Source organism: Toxotes jaculatrix, chromosome 4 (assembly GCF_017976425.1).
Source record: "Toxotes jaculatrix isolate fToxJac2 chromosome 4, fToxJac2.pri, whole genome shotgun sequence".
Lineage (NCBI taxonomy): Eukaryota > Metazoa > Chordata > Actinopteri > Toxotidae > Toxotes > Toxotes jaculatrix.
The window spans coordinates 15,123,685-15,140,633 of record NC_054397.1 but is presented as its reverse complement, the minus strand read 5'-3'; the positions used below and the strand labels follow the sequence as shown (position 1 = coordinate 15,140,633).

At 42.4% G+C, this 16,949-nt stretch overlaps 2 protein-coding genes across 2 annotated transcripts; one reads left to right on the top strand and one right to left on the bottom strand.

The window, feature by feature from the left end:
- Window positions 1-66: 66 nt before the first annotated feature.
- LOC121180027 lies at window positions 67-6,164 on the top strand. Its single transcript, XM_041035137.1, has 8 exons — window positions 67-433; window positions 1,358-1,692; window positions 1,953-2,063; window positions 2,316-2,438; window positions 2,922-3,297; window positions 3,437-3,496; window positions 3,626-3,957; window positions 4,159-6,164. Exons 2-8 carry the CDS (start codon window positions 1,360-1,362, stop codon window positions 5,737-5,739), a joined length of 2,916 nt encoding a protein of 971 aa, XP_040891071.1. The 5' UTR covers window positions 67-433; window positions 1,358-1,359; the 3' UTR covers window positions 5,740-6,164.
- A 2,921-nt stretch (window positions 6,165-9,085) lies between these two features.
- On the bottom strand, window positions 9,086-15,801 carry lyl1 (LYL1 basic helix-loop-helix family member). Its single transcript, XM_041035138.1, has 4 exons — window positions 15,102-15,801; window positions 12,299-13,860; window positions 10,778-10,875; window positions 9,086-10,126 (listed from the first exon to the last, which is right to left on the bottom strand). Exons 2-4 carry the CDS (start codon window positions 13,048-13,050, stop codon window positions 9,606-9,608), a joined length of 1,371 nt encoding a protein of 456 aa, XP_040891072.1. The 5' UTR covers window positions 13,051-13,860; window positions 15,102-15,801; the 3' UTR covers window positions 9,086-9,605.
- Window positions 15,802-16,949: the final 1,148 nt, after the last annotated feature.

Below are 16,949 nucleotides of genomic sequence, written 5' to 3'. Positions count from 1 at the left end.
GGGCGTATTTTACCAGTTACTAACCTTAACGACTATAAGCCCGGAAGGACGGCTTCTTTGACATTTGTAAGTTTTGACATGTCATGGGTGTGTGAGATAATACTAAAGTAGAATGATTCACATGTGGTCCAGGATACACCCCATCTTGGAATGCTTAGCAGCCTGCAGACAAAGAAACCTGTTGTGCACGGAAAAAAATATATACTTAGGAGTGTGTTCACCTGTGCATGTGTTCAAAGTTGGGAGTGGTGACACAGGTAGTTCCCTGAGACTGCGAGCCTCACCTGAGCAGGCAGCTTTTAGTAGTCGACTGGGAGCTGACATGTACTGAAATTCTGTGGATGAGGGACGTAATCCAGTGCCAAGTGAGAAAAAACAGAGCACTCTGAGAAGACAATACACGAACACAGCATCAAAGACCTCACACAGCTAAGTATGTTTCCTATAGTGTAATGTGTCTATTTACTAGTAAGTGGGAGTTAAACTGTAGCAACAAATTTTCAATTGTAATCCATCATAGAAGGTCTCTTGGCCATATTATTATTTGGTCACAAGAATTTACCCATGTACGTAATGTGCACTGTCGTGTATTAATACCAATGATGTGTAAGCCTGAGCAATTTTCAGCTTTGTAATACTAAAACACGAATACTCTTTACTTTCAGTGTTAGTTTAATGCCAAGTTTGAGTTTCACTTCAGTGCTAAATGCGTAAGGTTGATGAAATACTTCACCTTTTTGTGGTATCACATTGGACTCACAGTGCCATTTGTTTGGGCCTTACGTTTGTGTGTATTTGTAGGTGGATGTGTTTTGTACACGCATATCACTCCAAGTATAAAAGTCCAGGTAGAATGTAGTTGGACAGGACTGGCAAGGTGTGGTGTATCACACACACTGAGAAAACAGGGATGCTGTGAGATACGTAAGAAAGGCTCCAGCGAACTGAAAGCAGCGTGAGAGCGCAGCCACTACCAGGTAACCTAGTAGGTGAGAGGGTGGAGAGAATAAGTGGAAAAGTAAGTAAAGAAGTAAGTAGACTCATTTGTTAACTGTGGGACTGCACCACGTACTCGGGACAGAGCAGAAAGGCATCGTAGAACCACAGATGAAACAGCAAAGTCTTTGCAACATTCATTTGTTTACTCTTCAACCTTCCCAGATAACAGTTTTTATTTGCATGTGGTTTCAGCTTCTCAAAGTCTATATAAACAAGCCTTTGTTTTAAGCCACATGTAGGAACATGCATTCTCACAACATGCTCTTGGTTTTGGTTAGTTTAAGAGGCTTCCTACCAAATAAAGTTCGATACTGAAATGGTACATTTGACCTCTTCCTTGTCCTTTCTATCTTTTCAGCTATGAGTGAACACTTGCAAGGGAACCGCTACAGGTCCTCGCCCCCAGAGCTGAGGCTTATTCTCTTGGGGAACCTTGGATGTGGAAAGACGTCATCAGCAGACACTATCCTGGAGCAACTGTCCCCCATCTCTCCCGCTGCCTCCAGGAGCTGCCAGCTGCGACAGGGTGTCTCTGAGGGCAGGAATGTGACCCTGGTGGAGGCGCCGAGATGGTACTGGAACGGTGGGAAGATGGAGGACAGTGTCAGGAAGGAGACAGAGCGAGCAATGACTCTGGTAGCACCTGGTCCACATGGTATTTTGCTGCTGGTGCCAGTTAGCCAGTTCACAGAGGTTGGTTTTAGTCGCTGCTTCAGTTGTGTTGAATCTTTAATGACATGTTTTAGACATCATCCTGTGTAATTGTTGATCCCAATATATATTCATTCATGTTTGTTTCCTTTTGAAGATGAAATGGTTTGATCAATCGGACAAAGTTCAGCCAGTATACAGTGTGAATAATTTCTATCTCATTGTTAATAGTTGGCAGGGAATTTATCACTTGAATTCCCAACATTTGTCTTGTCCTCTCCCTCTTTTCCTGTTGATCCCAGATGGAGGGTTGTGTGCCTGCAGAGCTGGAGGAGGTGTTTGGGAAGGAGTCACTGGATCACACCCTGGTCCTGCTGACGTGCGGGGACTACTTGATGGGAAGAACAGTGGAGGTATTAGAGATTAGAGATTCATTGTTTTTTCACTGAAATTTACCTTTTGGTAAATCTTACTGCTGGGTCAGTACACTCTGAGTACAATACATTACTTGTCTTCACTGATTTTAACCACTGATTTTGATGGGATACAATTCAAACTGACTGCAGCTTCTCCTTCAGACATCCTTGCAGTATTTCCTCACCATTCATTGTGTCCAGTTTAGACTAATCAGTCTCTGTTCACACAAACCAAATTGTTTCCCACAGGAATACCTACAGAAGGAACACCCAGGCCTCAGGCAGGTCATTGGGCGGTGTGGGGGGAGGTACCATGTCATCAATAATCGCCAGCGACAGGACAGGGAGCAGGTCCAGGAGCTGTTGGAGAAGGTAAGATAGAACGAGAGCAATTAACAGAATAGTGTCAATGTAACGTTTGTGCACGCATTTTGGCACATTTCACAACGTGTAGTGTTGGCAACATCTCTGTTTTCATAATGAGGATCAACAGTCAACTCAGTCTTATTAGTTTGTGTTTACTTACAAACACTTGAAATGAGGTGCCGTGGATTTTGAAATTTTGTTGAATACTTTTCTGCTTGTGTTTTGTTTTGTTTTTGTCTGAGCATGCTAGTTTTCTGTCCTACTTTTTTTTTTTTTTTTTTTTTTTTTTTTTAAAGATTTTTCTCAGCAACACCCTGTGTCACACTCATCCAATCGCACCCTGCCATAGTCAAGGCCAGTTTGGTTATTTTAAAAAATTAGGTTAATAATTTTGTAGCTTTGGCTGACATGGGAATTCCACAATGCAGGAAGTATAAAATTAAAATGACATTTTAATTGCATATGCAAGTTTGTTTTTTTATGTAACAGGTGGAGAAGATGGTGCAACAAAATGGGGTATACCACATGAAAACAGTCCAGGAGAGAGAGCTGGAGAAACGAGTGAAGGAGAGAAAACGAGAACTTATGGAAAGTTACAGAGCTCAAAAGGAAGAAAGAAGAGAGGCGGTCTCATCAAAGTGCATCCCGAACACAGAAACACAGAGGAGTGTCGATAGAAGAGAGGAGTACAGCACCATGTTGGAGAATAGCAGACGACAAGAGAGGGATGAGATGGAAGGAAGAGTGGGTTTAAGTCAAGTGTCTAATGGGCTTCATTCAGCTCCAGCACCAGAGCCACAGTCAGATTCAGAGCTGCATGATGACAGGCTCATGAAGAGGACGCCCAGTTTCAGACTAAATGCAGGTGAATGCCCATGGATCCCATTTTTGCGTAACATGTTTGATCTGCATCACAATATCTTTTTTTTTTTTTAATGAATAAAAAGAAAAAAAAAATGAGCAGAAAATGTGTAGGACTCATATTTACTGTTTTTCCTCTGTAGATGGAGCTATACTCTCACAAATGTCTGAGGTTAAATCAACTCCGAAAAAGACTGCTACTTGTAAGTCACAGCACCTCAGGACCTCGCTGTCATATCACTTAACAGCTCATTTATATGATGATTGATTTTTAAAAATAAACATATTTTTATTTATATATTAAACTCTGGATTTCTCCTGATTGCTTTCAGTTCATCACAGAATCAACAGCTTTGAAGAGAGATCCCCTGTGCCGTCTCCTACTTCTGCTCCTCATTCGCCCGTCTTCTCGTCCTCCCCCTCCTCTCCAACCTCTGCTGTGTCTCCTTCCTCATTCCCCACATCATCCTCGCCCTCCTCACTCTCCTCACCCTCCTCGTCCTCTCCAGAGCTGCGTCTGGTGCTGCTCGGACGATCTGGAGCGGGGAAGAGTGCAGCTGGCAACATCATCCTGGGGCGGGAAGAGTTTGAGTCACACCCGGGCAGCCTCACAGCCATCACTCAGGAGTGTGAGAAAAAGAAAGCAGTGGTTGAAGGAAGAAGGGTTAGTGTTTTAAAAGTTATTGAGGTGTTTGCTCACATGTTTTCATTTTCCTTTCACTGATCCCACCATGTGCCAAAACCCCCAAAATCTAATCTTTGACACCCTCTTCTTGTTTTGTTTTATAAAACAATAGAATCTGGCAGGTTTCCCATGATTTGACGGTGTTTTTATGTTGCTGCACATGTCTCCTCTCACCTGCAGGTGGCGGTGGTGGATACCCCAGACTGGTTCAATTCAGAGCGTACTCCAGATGAGGTGCGAGCTCAGATCTCCTCCTGTGTTGCTTTGTCCAGTCCTGGTCCCCATGTCTTCCTCCTGTGCGTCCCCGTAGACCAGCCTGCAAAGGCTGAGCTTCAGGTGCTCAGGGCCCTCGAAAATGTTTTTGGCCTGGAGGCAGTCCAGAGACACACTCTGGTCCTCTTTACTTACTCAGATCGGCTGAGGGCGAGTGGAAAGGCGGGACACAACAGCGTGGAGGCCTACATTGCGAGTCAGCGGGGGGATTTATTAAACCTTGTGGAGAAATGCCAGGACAGGTTTCATGTGATGGAGAGTGGAGGAGTTGGGGAGGGAAGGAGTAATGTGGTGGAGCTATTAGAAAAGGTGGAGCAGACAGTGAAGGAGGCTGGAGGACAGAGTTATTCTTGTCCTGCTTTTCAGGAGGCGGAGAGCCGAGTGAGGCAGAGACAGGTAGAGATAGCAAGGGAGAAAAGAGGCAAGAAGCTAGAGCAAGAAAAACTAGGAGACGCTGGACGGCCCAGCTCTGAGAGGCGGGCACTCTATCCCTACATGCAGCCTGTGGCTGAGGCAGAAGAGGAAGTGAGAGAAGATGAGATTGAGAAAACAAGGGATGAGGCAGAGATGAGCGTAAGCACCATGAGTATCGAGAGCCTTCCTCCTATTACGTTGTCGAGCTTGTCCCCTTCACTCTTTCGTTCACTTATGGAGCAAATGGAGTCTAGTGCAAAAAGGTTACCCAGACTGTTGGCAGACAGCTCAGTGTGGGTCGGTGAGGGAGCAAAGAAGGTGAAAAGTAATCCAGTGTGGGGGACAATTGGCAGTGGAACACAAAATGTCCAGAAGATGGTGGTTGACAGTTCATTATGGGGGAAGGTGGGAGCTCGTGCTGCACATGTGTCCAAACTAGTGGGAAATAGAGTTCCCAAGGTGGTGGTGGATGGTTCTGCATGGGTGGGATCTGGAGCAAAAGCTGCAGCAGCAAGTCCCATGTGGGAAAAAGTTGGTTCAGGGGCCAAACTAGTGGCAGACGGATCCATGCGTGTCGGAGCCGGGATTGGAGCCGGGGCAAAGAATCTGGCACAGAGTCCTGTGTGGGGGCAAGTAGGATCTGGGGCCAAAACTGGAGCTAAACTGATGGCAGACGGTTCTATGCGAGTTGGAGCTGGAATTGGTGCTGGTGCAAAGAAGGTGGCACAGAGTCCAGTGTGGGAGAAGGTGGGCTCTGGGGCCAAAGCTGGGGCCAAAATGGTGGCTGAGAGCTCAGTATGGCAGAAAATTGGGACTACTGCTAAACAGGTGCCCAAGGTAGTCATCGGGGGTGCATTGTTGGGTCTGCTGCTTGGTGTATTTTTGGGGGGTGTCATCGGCGGAGCTGTCGGTGCAGCCGCTGGATCCGTGGCAACTGAAGTGGGCAGACGAAAACTCAACAACAAAAACACTTTACAAGAGACAGATGAAGCTGCTAAAAATGTGGAGAGAACAGTGAACGACAGCGTGGACTCGCTGGTAAATCAAAGAGAGAAATTACTGAAAACTGAGTGAACGACTTAATGGGGTTTGTGTATTAACTGTAAAACAAATGTAAAAACATCTATTTGTTGCAAATTACTAACATCAGAATGCATAATTCAAAAATAGTGGCAAATATTTTTTGCTTTCATTTTGACATCTCAGTGATCTTTAAAACAGACACTTTTCCTTTAGTCTTTTCTTTCTTTCTTCACCAAAATGTAAGTGAAAGAGTTCATTTAAAAACGCAAATCAGCTGCTTTATAAACAAACATCTTAAGATGATTCTTGACTTCATTTTTATTCCAATATTTGCAATTCAAGGTGAATTTAAACTTAATTTCTGTAAGTCTTTCAGCAGGTTATATTAGACATATACTGTACAGTTCAGTCACTCAGCACTTTCTCCTAATACTTTAATCTTCTTCAGTGCTTAATTAAAAAAAAAACATTCATGATAAAATTGCTGCTTTTATGTCTGTTTTGAGTGTTGTCTTCACAATTTAACACAAAGCATAAACACAGTTCTGTTGCGAATATGTTTTACAAATAAATAAAATAAAATAAAATATTATTAATATTATACATTTTAATATTTTCACTCTTCACTCCCCACTAAGCTTCGCAGCTTGCTAAACCCCAGCATTAATGCTGCATTAAGACCAAGAACCTTCTAGCTTTACCACTCCTCACAAGAAGTGGAGGTTCATTCTGTACGTGACCGGTGAAAAAGAGTGACTGGTATTTCTGTGTGTGCATGTGGGTGTAACTCTGATGGAAAGAGGGCACGGCAGAAGGTTGGAAGAGAAAGGGGTGGAGACAAGGCCATTATCTCTAAGTCCCAGCCTGGCCAGCATCACCCTGCTTGGCCTCCTGTATCAGAAAGAGAGAAGGTTAACACCCCAGCACTCTCACTCTTATGTTATGAGGTTTAATTTTGTAATATAAAAAACTGCAGATGTAAACAAAAAACAAACCTGCAGAGCAGATGAATTTAAATCTGATGAGATAACAATATGGCATGGATAGCTAAAAATTTATATCTGATCCAAAAATGGGTGATGTCACAGAAATAAAGATGTATATGGTAAGTTTGTAGATATAAGTGCACATATCGAGCAAACTTTTGAGGTGGGATTATTGCATATAAAGTTCACACAAAGATGCAAGTGGGCACAAACATGCTGTTCACTGTCGCATTGTCATTATATCCTCAGACACTTGAATAGAACACAACCATTTTTAGTGTCATTCACAACAACCAACCCCACTGACGTGGTATGTGACTGGATGCACTGTTAGCTAGAGCTAATTCCGATTCAGGTTGATATGATGAAAAAGCAAACAGTTTGTTTGTTTTCACTCTCTTTTAGCTGTTTTTGGTCTCTACCAAGTCCTGAGACAAATATTTGGCTCTTTAGCTGCTGAATTCTCTGCTATGTTTACCAGCTAGTCTCTGTCTGTTATTTGATATAGAGTAGGCAATGTACAGAGGGTTTCTAGAGCTTTTTTTTCTGAAAACATGTGCCTGCTGTGGCCAAAAAAAACAACTCGAGATCTAAACTGAGCTAAAACTCACTCTAAACCTCTGTGAACTGATTGGACTTCCAGATTCAGGTGATAATAATAAATATTATGATAAATAATTCTCTGTAGGTTGTTGTTATTTTCCATTGTTATTTGAAACATCAGTGGTTCTCAAACTGCGGGTCAGGTCCCCCTGGGGGGGGGCATGGATGACCAGGGGAAAAATATGGAGCTCAACAAAGTTTTTCAAATTTATCAATTTAATATGTAACACAGTGTAAAATTTTGGGGGTTCCAGAAAATATTTGAAAGCCACTGTTGTACACAGTTATTGTTAAAATGTAGATGAGAGCTGCTTAAGTGAAGGCTCAGGTCCAGGACTCTGGAGCTGGCTCAACTAAATGGAATGCGGCTGTTTTTAATATTATCAATTACACCAGTGCTTTTCCTGCTGTGATAAGCCAAAATGTCTGTTGTGAAAAAAAATCTGTTTATTGGTTTACCCTGTAATACATCACACCGTGACACTTCGAGGACTTCTGTGAGAGTTTTTTTTTTTCAATTGTGTTGCTACAAATAACTGGCAAAAACCTTAGTGTGTGCAGTTTCAGAACACTGCAGTACTTTAACTTGTGTGACACCTGCCTCTGTCTATAATCCTCTCTGTGGTTTCAGAGTGAAGAAGACCAGCCTGGCACAGCAGAGCGGGCAGAAGCAGCCGTAGCAGTGTTGTGAAAGCACTTCTTCCTGTTGTGTGTTCCCGAAACCGGGTGTGTAGGGGTTCCCAGACCATTCTGGTGGCTGTTTTCTCTTTCTCTTTTTCCCCACTCCCTTCTTCCATGCAGCAGTTGCTACCCCACATGTCCAAAAATCCATCAAATACACACATACACACACACACACACACACACACACACACACACATACCCACACATACACACACACACACACACCGCCACCACCCCTCCTCCAGGAAACTCGTTGGCCGTCAATGAGACAGCACTAACTGTAGGCGTTTCCTGGCCACTTGATAGACAAACACGCAGGCAAAGAGAAACCAGCACCATCGCACAGCTGCAATGCACCCCTCCAACTTTTCTCTTATACAATGCCCCACCATGCCGAACCCCATCTCTAACCGCATCCCACATCCACCCTGACCTTCCTCACACACAACCACACAGCTACAATTGTTGCTCTTACATCAGTCTTTTGCTAATTCTTGACTATTTCCACTTGATCCCTTCGCTTGCACATACACAGGATGCAAAAAAAAAAAAAAAAACCCATCAGAAATATGTACGGTACATGTGCAACATTCCTCTTCACATCTGCTGCTGGGGAAAACGCCAAAGGTTTATGGGATGACAATTAAGGCAGCATTTTTTTTTTCTTTTTTCCAGGGCTGAGATAGTCACAGTAATGTCAGCCAACAGTTTTATCCGGCTTGAGGGTGTCACATCACCCACTATTTTTATGTTTTTTTAAACTGGTGTTGTTCATGAGTCCTTTGTAAAAAGTACCATAATCAATCTGTCATCCTGGCGGACAGCAGAAACAAACAACATGGAGTCTGGCTTTGGCTATTCAGCCCATATAATATGTGGTGACAAATTTGTTGCATTGAGTTATGAACATATGGCGACATGACTTATGTGCCTCTTATTGTTGAACATGAACATCTAATTTACATCTCTATAATAATGTTAATCTAATAGCATTTCTTTACGTACTGAAGACTTTGAGGATAGAAGAATGTTTCCTAAACTGAAAGCTGCAAAACATTTGGAAGTGTTGAGAAATCGTGCTGACAAAGAGCAGTCTTTGGAGCGCAATAAGAGGATGTCAAATAAGGAACAGCAAACTAAAACACACTTTATTTCTGTCTGGTACAAGTGTGTCACAACGTCAGGGTGGGACCATTGGCCCTGCTTTTCTGACAATAAGACAGCAGGAACAGTTAAAACTAAAACTTTGATCCATCCTGTCCTCGGCATGTCCCGATTATGTACATGTAAACTTCTGAGGCTGCATTTAGATTGGAACAAAAAAATAGATCCTGAATTTCTTATTAAAACATACTAACACACAACTACCTAATTCCAGACAAAGGTGTAATGTTTAAAAGGAACACTGTGACCTTATTTAAAAAAAAAAAAAAAACATGCCTGAGGATGTTTCATATTTCAGTATTTTACTAAAACACAGAGCTTACACTCAGTGTTCACTCAAAGACATAGAGACAGTTAAAACTACAAATTATCACTAAAGTCCATCTCCTACTTGAGACCATTGTGTATCCCGTTTTGTCCATCAGTGTGACATTTAAACTCCCAGTGGATGCACACCTCTTTGTTTGCCTCTGTTTGGTGTCACCGCTCATCATTTGTGGCTGCCACCATCCTTATCTGACCCTTCACCTTCCCCAGAATGCCTTGGGTCACCAAAGAGGTCTTAGCCCCAAAGCTTTCCTCACTGTCTGTGTCACCATAGCAACTTGATGTTGCTGGGGAATTAGCCAGGGCAATGACTGAGTCAGTTGAGTCTCTGTCTCTGTGTGCTGTCGCCATGGCGGCTGAAGATGGAGGGGCAGCATGGGACTGATAAAGAGTGTTCAGTTTAGTACTGTCCGACCCTGCTGCAGTACCCTCATCCTCAGCCTCATCCTCAGCTGAGTCCCTGCTCTTGTCCTGGGCCTGGTCATTGAGCAGAGTGACCAAGAAGTTGATGTACTTCACAGCCAGACGAAGGATCTCATTCTTGCTTAGCTTCTTGTCAGGCGGGTGTGTGGGAATGAGTTTTCTGAGCTCAGAGAAAGCCCCGTTCACGTTCTGCTGTCGCCAGCGCTCACGGCTGTTGGTGAAGACACGGCGAGCGAGTTTCTGAGGGGGGCCTGTTGGGCACACATAAACACTGTGTATGTGTGCACGACCTTAGAGGATTAATTAATCTTCATTCTATATTTTTCCTCAATATATCAGTAAATTAATTAAAACACCAAAATCAACAATGGCTTAATCTGACAGTACTAGCAAATAGCCAAAGCCTGAAAAAACGATTTCTCAGTGCAAGAAAAATCTATCGACTATTGAAAACACATTAATGAGCCACACTGGTGCATCAGTTTCTGTTACTATACTCAGCAGGGTATCAAATCACCGCTGAAAATAGATCTGCCCAACACATGCACTGTTTACTCCCTTCTGAATAATGTTTGCTAAAAAACTACAGTGCCCAGCTGTTGTAAGGAATTATTTGCCCTCCTTTAAGTAGATAGATGCATTTTTTAAGATTCACATTTTCAGCAGAAACCAGAGAGATGACCATGACACATTGCTGGTGTTTTTGATGATAGTGAGAAATACACAGAATATCGCCAACCATATAATTTAAATACTATAAATATTAAACTTTGTTCTCCGTGCTGATAATGGCAAATCCACCAACACACTTTCAAATATTTTTTTTTTATTATATAATTACAGTAACTGTGGCTTTAATGATATCAATGTGTGATTCTGTATTTTGATGCAGGGGAACTCACATTCATTGATCTCCATCTCAAAGTGTGACGAGGGTCTTCTCTTGATCCGGCTGTTGTTGATGACACCGTAGCTTCCTCCTGACGGACCCAGGTAAGAACTAGAAATAAAAACACAAGGAAATGTGTGAAAATGTGATATTTTGGTCATTTCATGCTCAATGAACCTATAAACCTAAACCTAAAAATAAAATGCAGCTAAATATGAAAACAATATATAAAAATATTAGGTCGTTCCAGCATATCTTATTTTAAATAACGCCAAGCGGAGAGAAATCTTAGAGAGTGGAGAAAGCAAGTAGATGGTGGAAGCCATTAACTGAGGTGTGATTATATTGATGGCGTTGATTGAGTGTGCATGCAGATTTTTAGTCCAGTCTCATTAAGCCTGGTTACTGGCTGATTCTACTGCAGGGGGATGAAATAGATCAATGTTTCCTGCTACAAACAAACCAGAGAGAAGTGGGGAGGGAATCTTATTCCCAGACCTCCATGACAGATGGGGAAGCCATAGATGTAGCCACAGTGAATGAAGTCCTTTTTTAACGTACCTAATGCTTCTCTGTTACAGAAAGAAACTGTGTGGAATATCTTTCTTGGAGTAGAGAATAGATAAACAGTAGGAGGGCTTTGATAAAGTCTGGAAATGAATGCCTTTCTTCATGAGCGCAAGCTATGAGTTGCCAATTCCTCAAGCCCAAAACAAGCTTTAAGAGCTCTGGTCTGTTGCCTTTTGTTAGATCAGTGACTAAATTTAGCCACAATTAAAACTGGGTGTATAGTTTCAAAAGGTATATAGGCTAGTTTTTGATGCTAAATGGACACAAAAAAGCATTAAATAATGCAACTTCATGCTCAGTAACCAAATGTTCCAAAGAGTAAATTTATCGTGAGAAATGTGAGGCCCCTGTATAACAGCACACATCCTGCTGTCAATTTCACATAACCGTGCAGTGCAGCCGCTATTAATCACAATGGGAAGTCGTGAAATCCCAGCGGTTGGGGTTTCATATGAAACAGAAACTTGCCATTGTGACCAACGAAGGGGTATCATCACCACTAGTAACATCTCAGGAAGCCATATCGTAGTAAATTTTGTAGTTTAGTGTCACGCATCTGTTTGTATTCCTTTTAAAAAGGAGGTGAATGTGTATGTGGCCTTTATTTTGTTTGTGATCTGCATTCCATAGGGAGCTGAAGTTATATACATATTTTGCATAATTCAGACAATCGTTGACATGCACCATTATTGGACTGGTCATTAACAAGATTATTTGTCTGCCCATGACATCCAGATATTGGATAACACCATAAGTGCTGTCTGTTAATGTTGTGGCTCCCAACCTGCAAGAGGATTAACTGAATAAGAAAGTATTAAAAACAAAAACATTTATATTGAGTTTCCTGGCTTTTCACCAGTCATTTTTTTTCTTGTCAAATACATATCATATGTTTAGGCCTTCTGCAAAAGGTCTTGTGCTAAAAACGTCAGGAAACAGATGGTTGAATGCAAAAAAATCTCACCCGGTGAAGAAGGAGTGTGCAGGCAGGTACGGCTGAGGCAACAGGGGCCCCGTGGAGGGAGCTGAGGGGCCTCCAAGGCCTCCAGAAGTTCCAGGGCCACCAGGGCTTGCCACAGGCAAACAGGTCATCTGGCTGCGGCGAATGTCTCCATGAGGCCCATGTAGGAGGCTGGGAATTGGATGGAGGGCAGTCAAAGGGGTGTTGGGAAGTGGCAGGGGGGGCTTGCTGTGCCCGAGACTGATGACTGGAATGTGAGGAGGAAGAGGAGAGGATGATGACGATGTGGGGAAAGATGCTGTGGTGGTTGGAGGTGGGAAAGGACACGGGGAGGTCTTGGCTGGTGCCGGTAGGAGTGGAGGTGGAGATGAAAGAGTTGGGGACCTGTTGGGGGAAGCAGCAGGGTCCATGGTGGTGGTCATTGGTTCTCCTTGCTTCTCCTCCTGCTCTTGCTCAGTCTCCATGACGATGGGCTCAGGTGCAGCAGCTTTATCTGCGCTGTGACTGGTGGTGATGGAGGACTGAATTGAGTCAGCGGTGGGGACATCTGTGTGTCCCGTGTGCAGTGTTTTGTTAGCGGGATGGGGGCTGCTGGTAGAGTTCGAAGATGCTAAGGTCTGGTTCTGGGGGGGACTGTGCTGCTCCACGGACGCACAGGTTGGGGAGGAGGCAGAGGAAGAAGAGGAGGAGGAGGGGGGGCGAGGTAGGTCGGGGGGTGAGGCAGGTGGACCGGTGGGGTTTAGCTTTTCCATCATGGTGGTGAAGTCTCTGGGGGAATTCCAAGCTCTCGTTCTTCTCAGCTGCCCAGCGTGTGTGTCAGTGTGTCTCGTCCCTGTGGTGTCTTTATATGTGTATGAGAGTAACTGACATGTCCATGTGTACCACGTGCAGTTAGCCCTGCAGAGCCCTTTAAACCTCTACTAGCCAAGTCTGTGTGTCTTTTCCATGAAGGTGACTGATAACCCTTTATTTCCTCTTCCTTTGTTCCACTGTCCCGCAGATTTTGTAATATGTTTCTGCTCTACCTCACTAAAAGTGTAGATTTTCCTTCCCACCTGAAATCCATCAGTTGCTCATATGGTTGCCAGGGTCAGCATGTGCGTTTTCAGTCTGTCCTTGGATGGAGCTACAGCTACCTGCCGATCCAGCCTTGTTACCTGTCATTCCGACCTCTGCTGGCGGTTGTGTGATTGTAGCTGCATCTGGAGTGTGAGTAAACGTGAGTCTGTATTCATTCCCTCACTAGAACATAACCGAAGGTGCCACTGAACCAAAATGTGTTCATTTCTGTGTGTTGCAATCACGAATGAAGGGCTACTTCTGTGGTATTGTCTCTGGGTGCAGCCTGGAGCCGAGGAGGTTTTTGTGGTCTGATTTGAACTGGATGTCTGTACTTTTCTTACAGTACATGCTGAGCAGCAGATTCTGCGTTTTGAATCAGTCTCCAATTGTTGCTTTTCATGCATCCGTCTCTCTATATGTCTGCCTTGTGAATTTTGAGGATGAGTCAAAATCCTTTTAAGCATTCAAAACGTCCAGTGAACATTGGATTGATGTCAAAGAGTCTGTTGAACAAAAGAGAATAAAAATGCATATATATAATTTAGTAAAGGCAGTAAGATATGAAAATGTGCTCAGAGGTCGAAATGTGCTCAAAAGCACCACAAGAGCTTATATTAAAATGTAATGAGTAGTTGGGAATCCCCAGTGGAAGCTGGTCCACATTTTAAATCTGAATTCAACTGATGGAAATTCAGGTCATACTGCAACTGTGGTGGGAGGTTAAAATGCTGGTTATCAAATGGATTTGCTGTTGTATTCTACAACTACTACAAGTAGGGAGATATTTGTTTGTACTCTGTAAGACGTAAAACTCTTAGGATTTCTCATGTTTTGCAATCGCAGTTGTTCCTGTTTTGTCTTTTCTAGTGGTCATGACTTTATTTTTGGACAGTTCCGTTTTTCACAATGAAGGTTTTTTAAAATCTAAATTTGCAGCATTTTTATATTTACTCTCATATAAATGTCATGGTTAAAAGAGCCTTTAGAGAAGCTAACAGACAAATACTTAAAAGGAGTCAGTGTTTAATACTCATCACTAAAGGGTTAGGTGCTGTAGTAGCTAAGAAACAAAAGACTACCTAAATATTTTGTTGCAGTGTCCATGATATAGCATTTAATTCTTTGTCAAGTCAAGCCTGAATCGTCGCACAGCCTAACTTGCACTAGCTGTCTAATAGTTTCTATCAATTACCCAAATGAAATACTACATAAATGTGATAAACCTTCATGCTACCTATATTTCATTAAAAGTATGCTCCATTAATTTTTACAGATTAATTATTTCATTGCACTTAATTTTATTTTTGTCTACCATATGTCTTTTCTTTCTGTTGAGTAATTGTATTTGTTATTGCCTCATAATGCTCAACATATTTCATATTTACCATAACAAGTAGACTGTCTCAAAAAAATTACTCATCAAAATACTCAATCATTTTTTAGCAGAACAATTCTTGAGTTAACAAATGCTCATCTATTTAATCAGCCTACGTGATTTTTATCTTAAATTTCTATCTCCATCAAAGTGTTTTATTATCTATAGAATTATATACATCACGAGAATATTTCACTGAATGTGCAAACAAACTTCATACTGCATATGACATGTCACACATAACGGAAGCTTAAAATGTTTGCTATTATTATTACTGATTAAAATAATAGTTGAAACCTGCAAACCGCTCGTGCTAAAACGTGAGTTATGTAAAACAAAATAAAATGTTAAGTAATCGTGAATACTCACAGATACATTATGATATCCAGTGTGGCTCATCTGTTTGTCATGCAAAATCCGTCAGAGTTCAAATGATCTGTGAACGCACATGGTGTATCTCCTCAGTGTTTAACGTCCTCCTCCTCCTCCTCCTCGTCCTCCTCCTCCTCCTTCAGGTCGCTCACACTCCACTGCAGCCTGTCACTGTCTGTCTGTCAATCTCTGAGGTCAGAATTGAAGCCAGATAGTCTGACACCACTCAAAATAACTCCTCATACCCAGATGATTCCTTCTGAAAATTAATAATTCGAAAAAAAATCGTGATAATAAAAGTCCCCAACATTCACAAAGAAATGAAGGCAGAATGAGACGGAAAGACAGTCCCACCGTACATATTTGTTTTTTGTTGTGAAGTTGCTCCTTTGAACGAAGACACACTCAAAGCAGGGAAATGTATGGTGTGGGTCTCTTCCAACCCTCCTGTCCATATGTCATTCTCACCTCTGTCACTCTCTCTCTTTTTCACTGTCCTGTCTGTCTCTCACTCTCTTCGCCAAGAAGACACAATGCTCTAGTTGGTTGCCAGTCGGAGAGCTCTGGTACTGGCAAATTTGAGGTGGGAGGGGGAGAAAGAGAGGGAGAGAGAGGGAACCATGTTGCAAGGAGAGTTTTCCGCTCCCTGCTGGACAAGAGGATGTGCTAGTACAATATGGTGGCTGCTGATAAGAGCCTCAAAAGCTGCCTGTGGCCTGTAGATAAGGAACCTCAGCCACCCCTCCTCCCCCCCCTCCACCAATACCAACACACACACACACACACACACACACACACTTTTCATAACACATCACTAACTAACACACACAAGCAGGTTCATGCGTAAATTCATGTACGCACACACACACACACACACACACACACACTAGACTGGTCAGTCCCAGACTTTGAAGAGACCTGAACTGTTTCCAAGAAAATATCCGCAATTGCACTTATATCATAATATAATAAACAGACAATGAGGTTCTGTACACACATGCTGATGCTCATCCGTACACGCACGCATACGCATGTGTACAGTGAATCATACAAGTAATGTAGTTATTGTCTAGTGTAAGAATCACCTAGTGTTACACCAATGTCTCCTATTATAATTTAATATTATGCATTTGTAGCAACGTAAAGATTATTTTATTCACCAAAATTGAGACAAATTGATGTAATGAACACAAAGTGCCTGAACTGAGCTTTTCTTTTTTTTTAAAAAAACTGATTGTCTTACCCTGGTTATAAGGCCATTTAGTCAATTAATTGATTAGTTGGACACAAAATTAATTGGCAAACAGCTGATTTATCATTTAAGTCACTGTCCAAAGGTGCCAAACATTTCTCAAATGCTTCTCACATGTGAGGATTTTATGTTCGTCTTTATCATGTATAATAGTAAATTTAATATATATATTCGGGTTTTGTATTTTAGTAACAACATTACAAACATTTTTATTCACTGGAGGCAGATTTTGGGTCCCTGGTTGGTGCTTTTCTCTTATGACATCAGAGCACACCTGTGTCACTGATGACCAATACAAGTCGTCACTTTCCTCTCCAAGTGCTCCCAAACTTCCTTCCTAAATCTATCTCTCACCCCTTCTCCCCGGTTCTCACCCATCCCTATTCACTCATTCTCCCTCTCTCTGTCTGTCTCCCTCCCTGTGTCTCTCAACCTCAGGGTCAGTACCTCTTTTACATTCCCTCAGTCATTTCCTTCTTAGACAGACTGAAACACAAACATTATAAAGGCTTTACAGTAACGTGACCTTCAAGGTCCTGGGAAAGAAAGCAGTTTGCTGAGCAACTGCTCAACAAATCTGTCATCAGCTTCAT

Excerpts from the sequence above, each read along its gene's own strand:
- lyl1 (XM_041035138.1), bottom strand. The coding sequence starts at position 13,050 with ATGATGGAAAAGCTAAACCCCACCGGTCCACCTGCCTCACCCCCCGAC. Across the intron at positions 10,876-12,298 it reads GCACACTCCTTCTTCACCGG|TTCTTACCTGGGTCCGTCAG; the intron begins GTGAGATTTTTT and ends TTTTATTTCTAG. Across the intron at positions 10,127-10,777 it reads TGAGATGGAGATCAATGAAT|GCCCCCCTCAGAAACTCGCT; the intron begins GTGAGTTCCCCT and ends TGTGCCCAACAG.
- LOC121180027 (XM_041035137.1), top strand. The coding sequence starts at position 1,360 with ATGAGTGAACACTTGCAAGGGAACCGCTACAGGTCCTCGCCCCCAGAG. Across the intron at positions 1,693-1,952 it reads CAGTTAGCCAGTTCACAGAG|ATGGAGGGTTGTGTGCCTGC; the intron begins GTTGGTTTTAGT and ends TGTTGATCCCAG. Across the intron at positions 3,958-4,158 it reads CAGTGGTTGAAGGAAGAAGG|GTGGCGGTGGTGGATACCCC; the intron begins GTTAGTGTTTTA and ends TCTCACCTGCAG.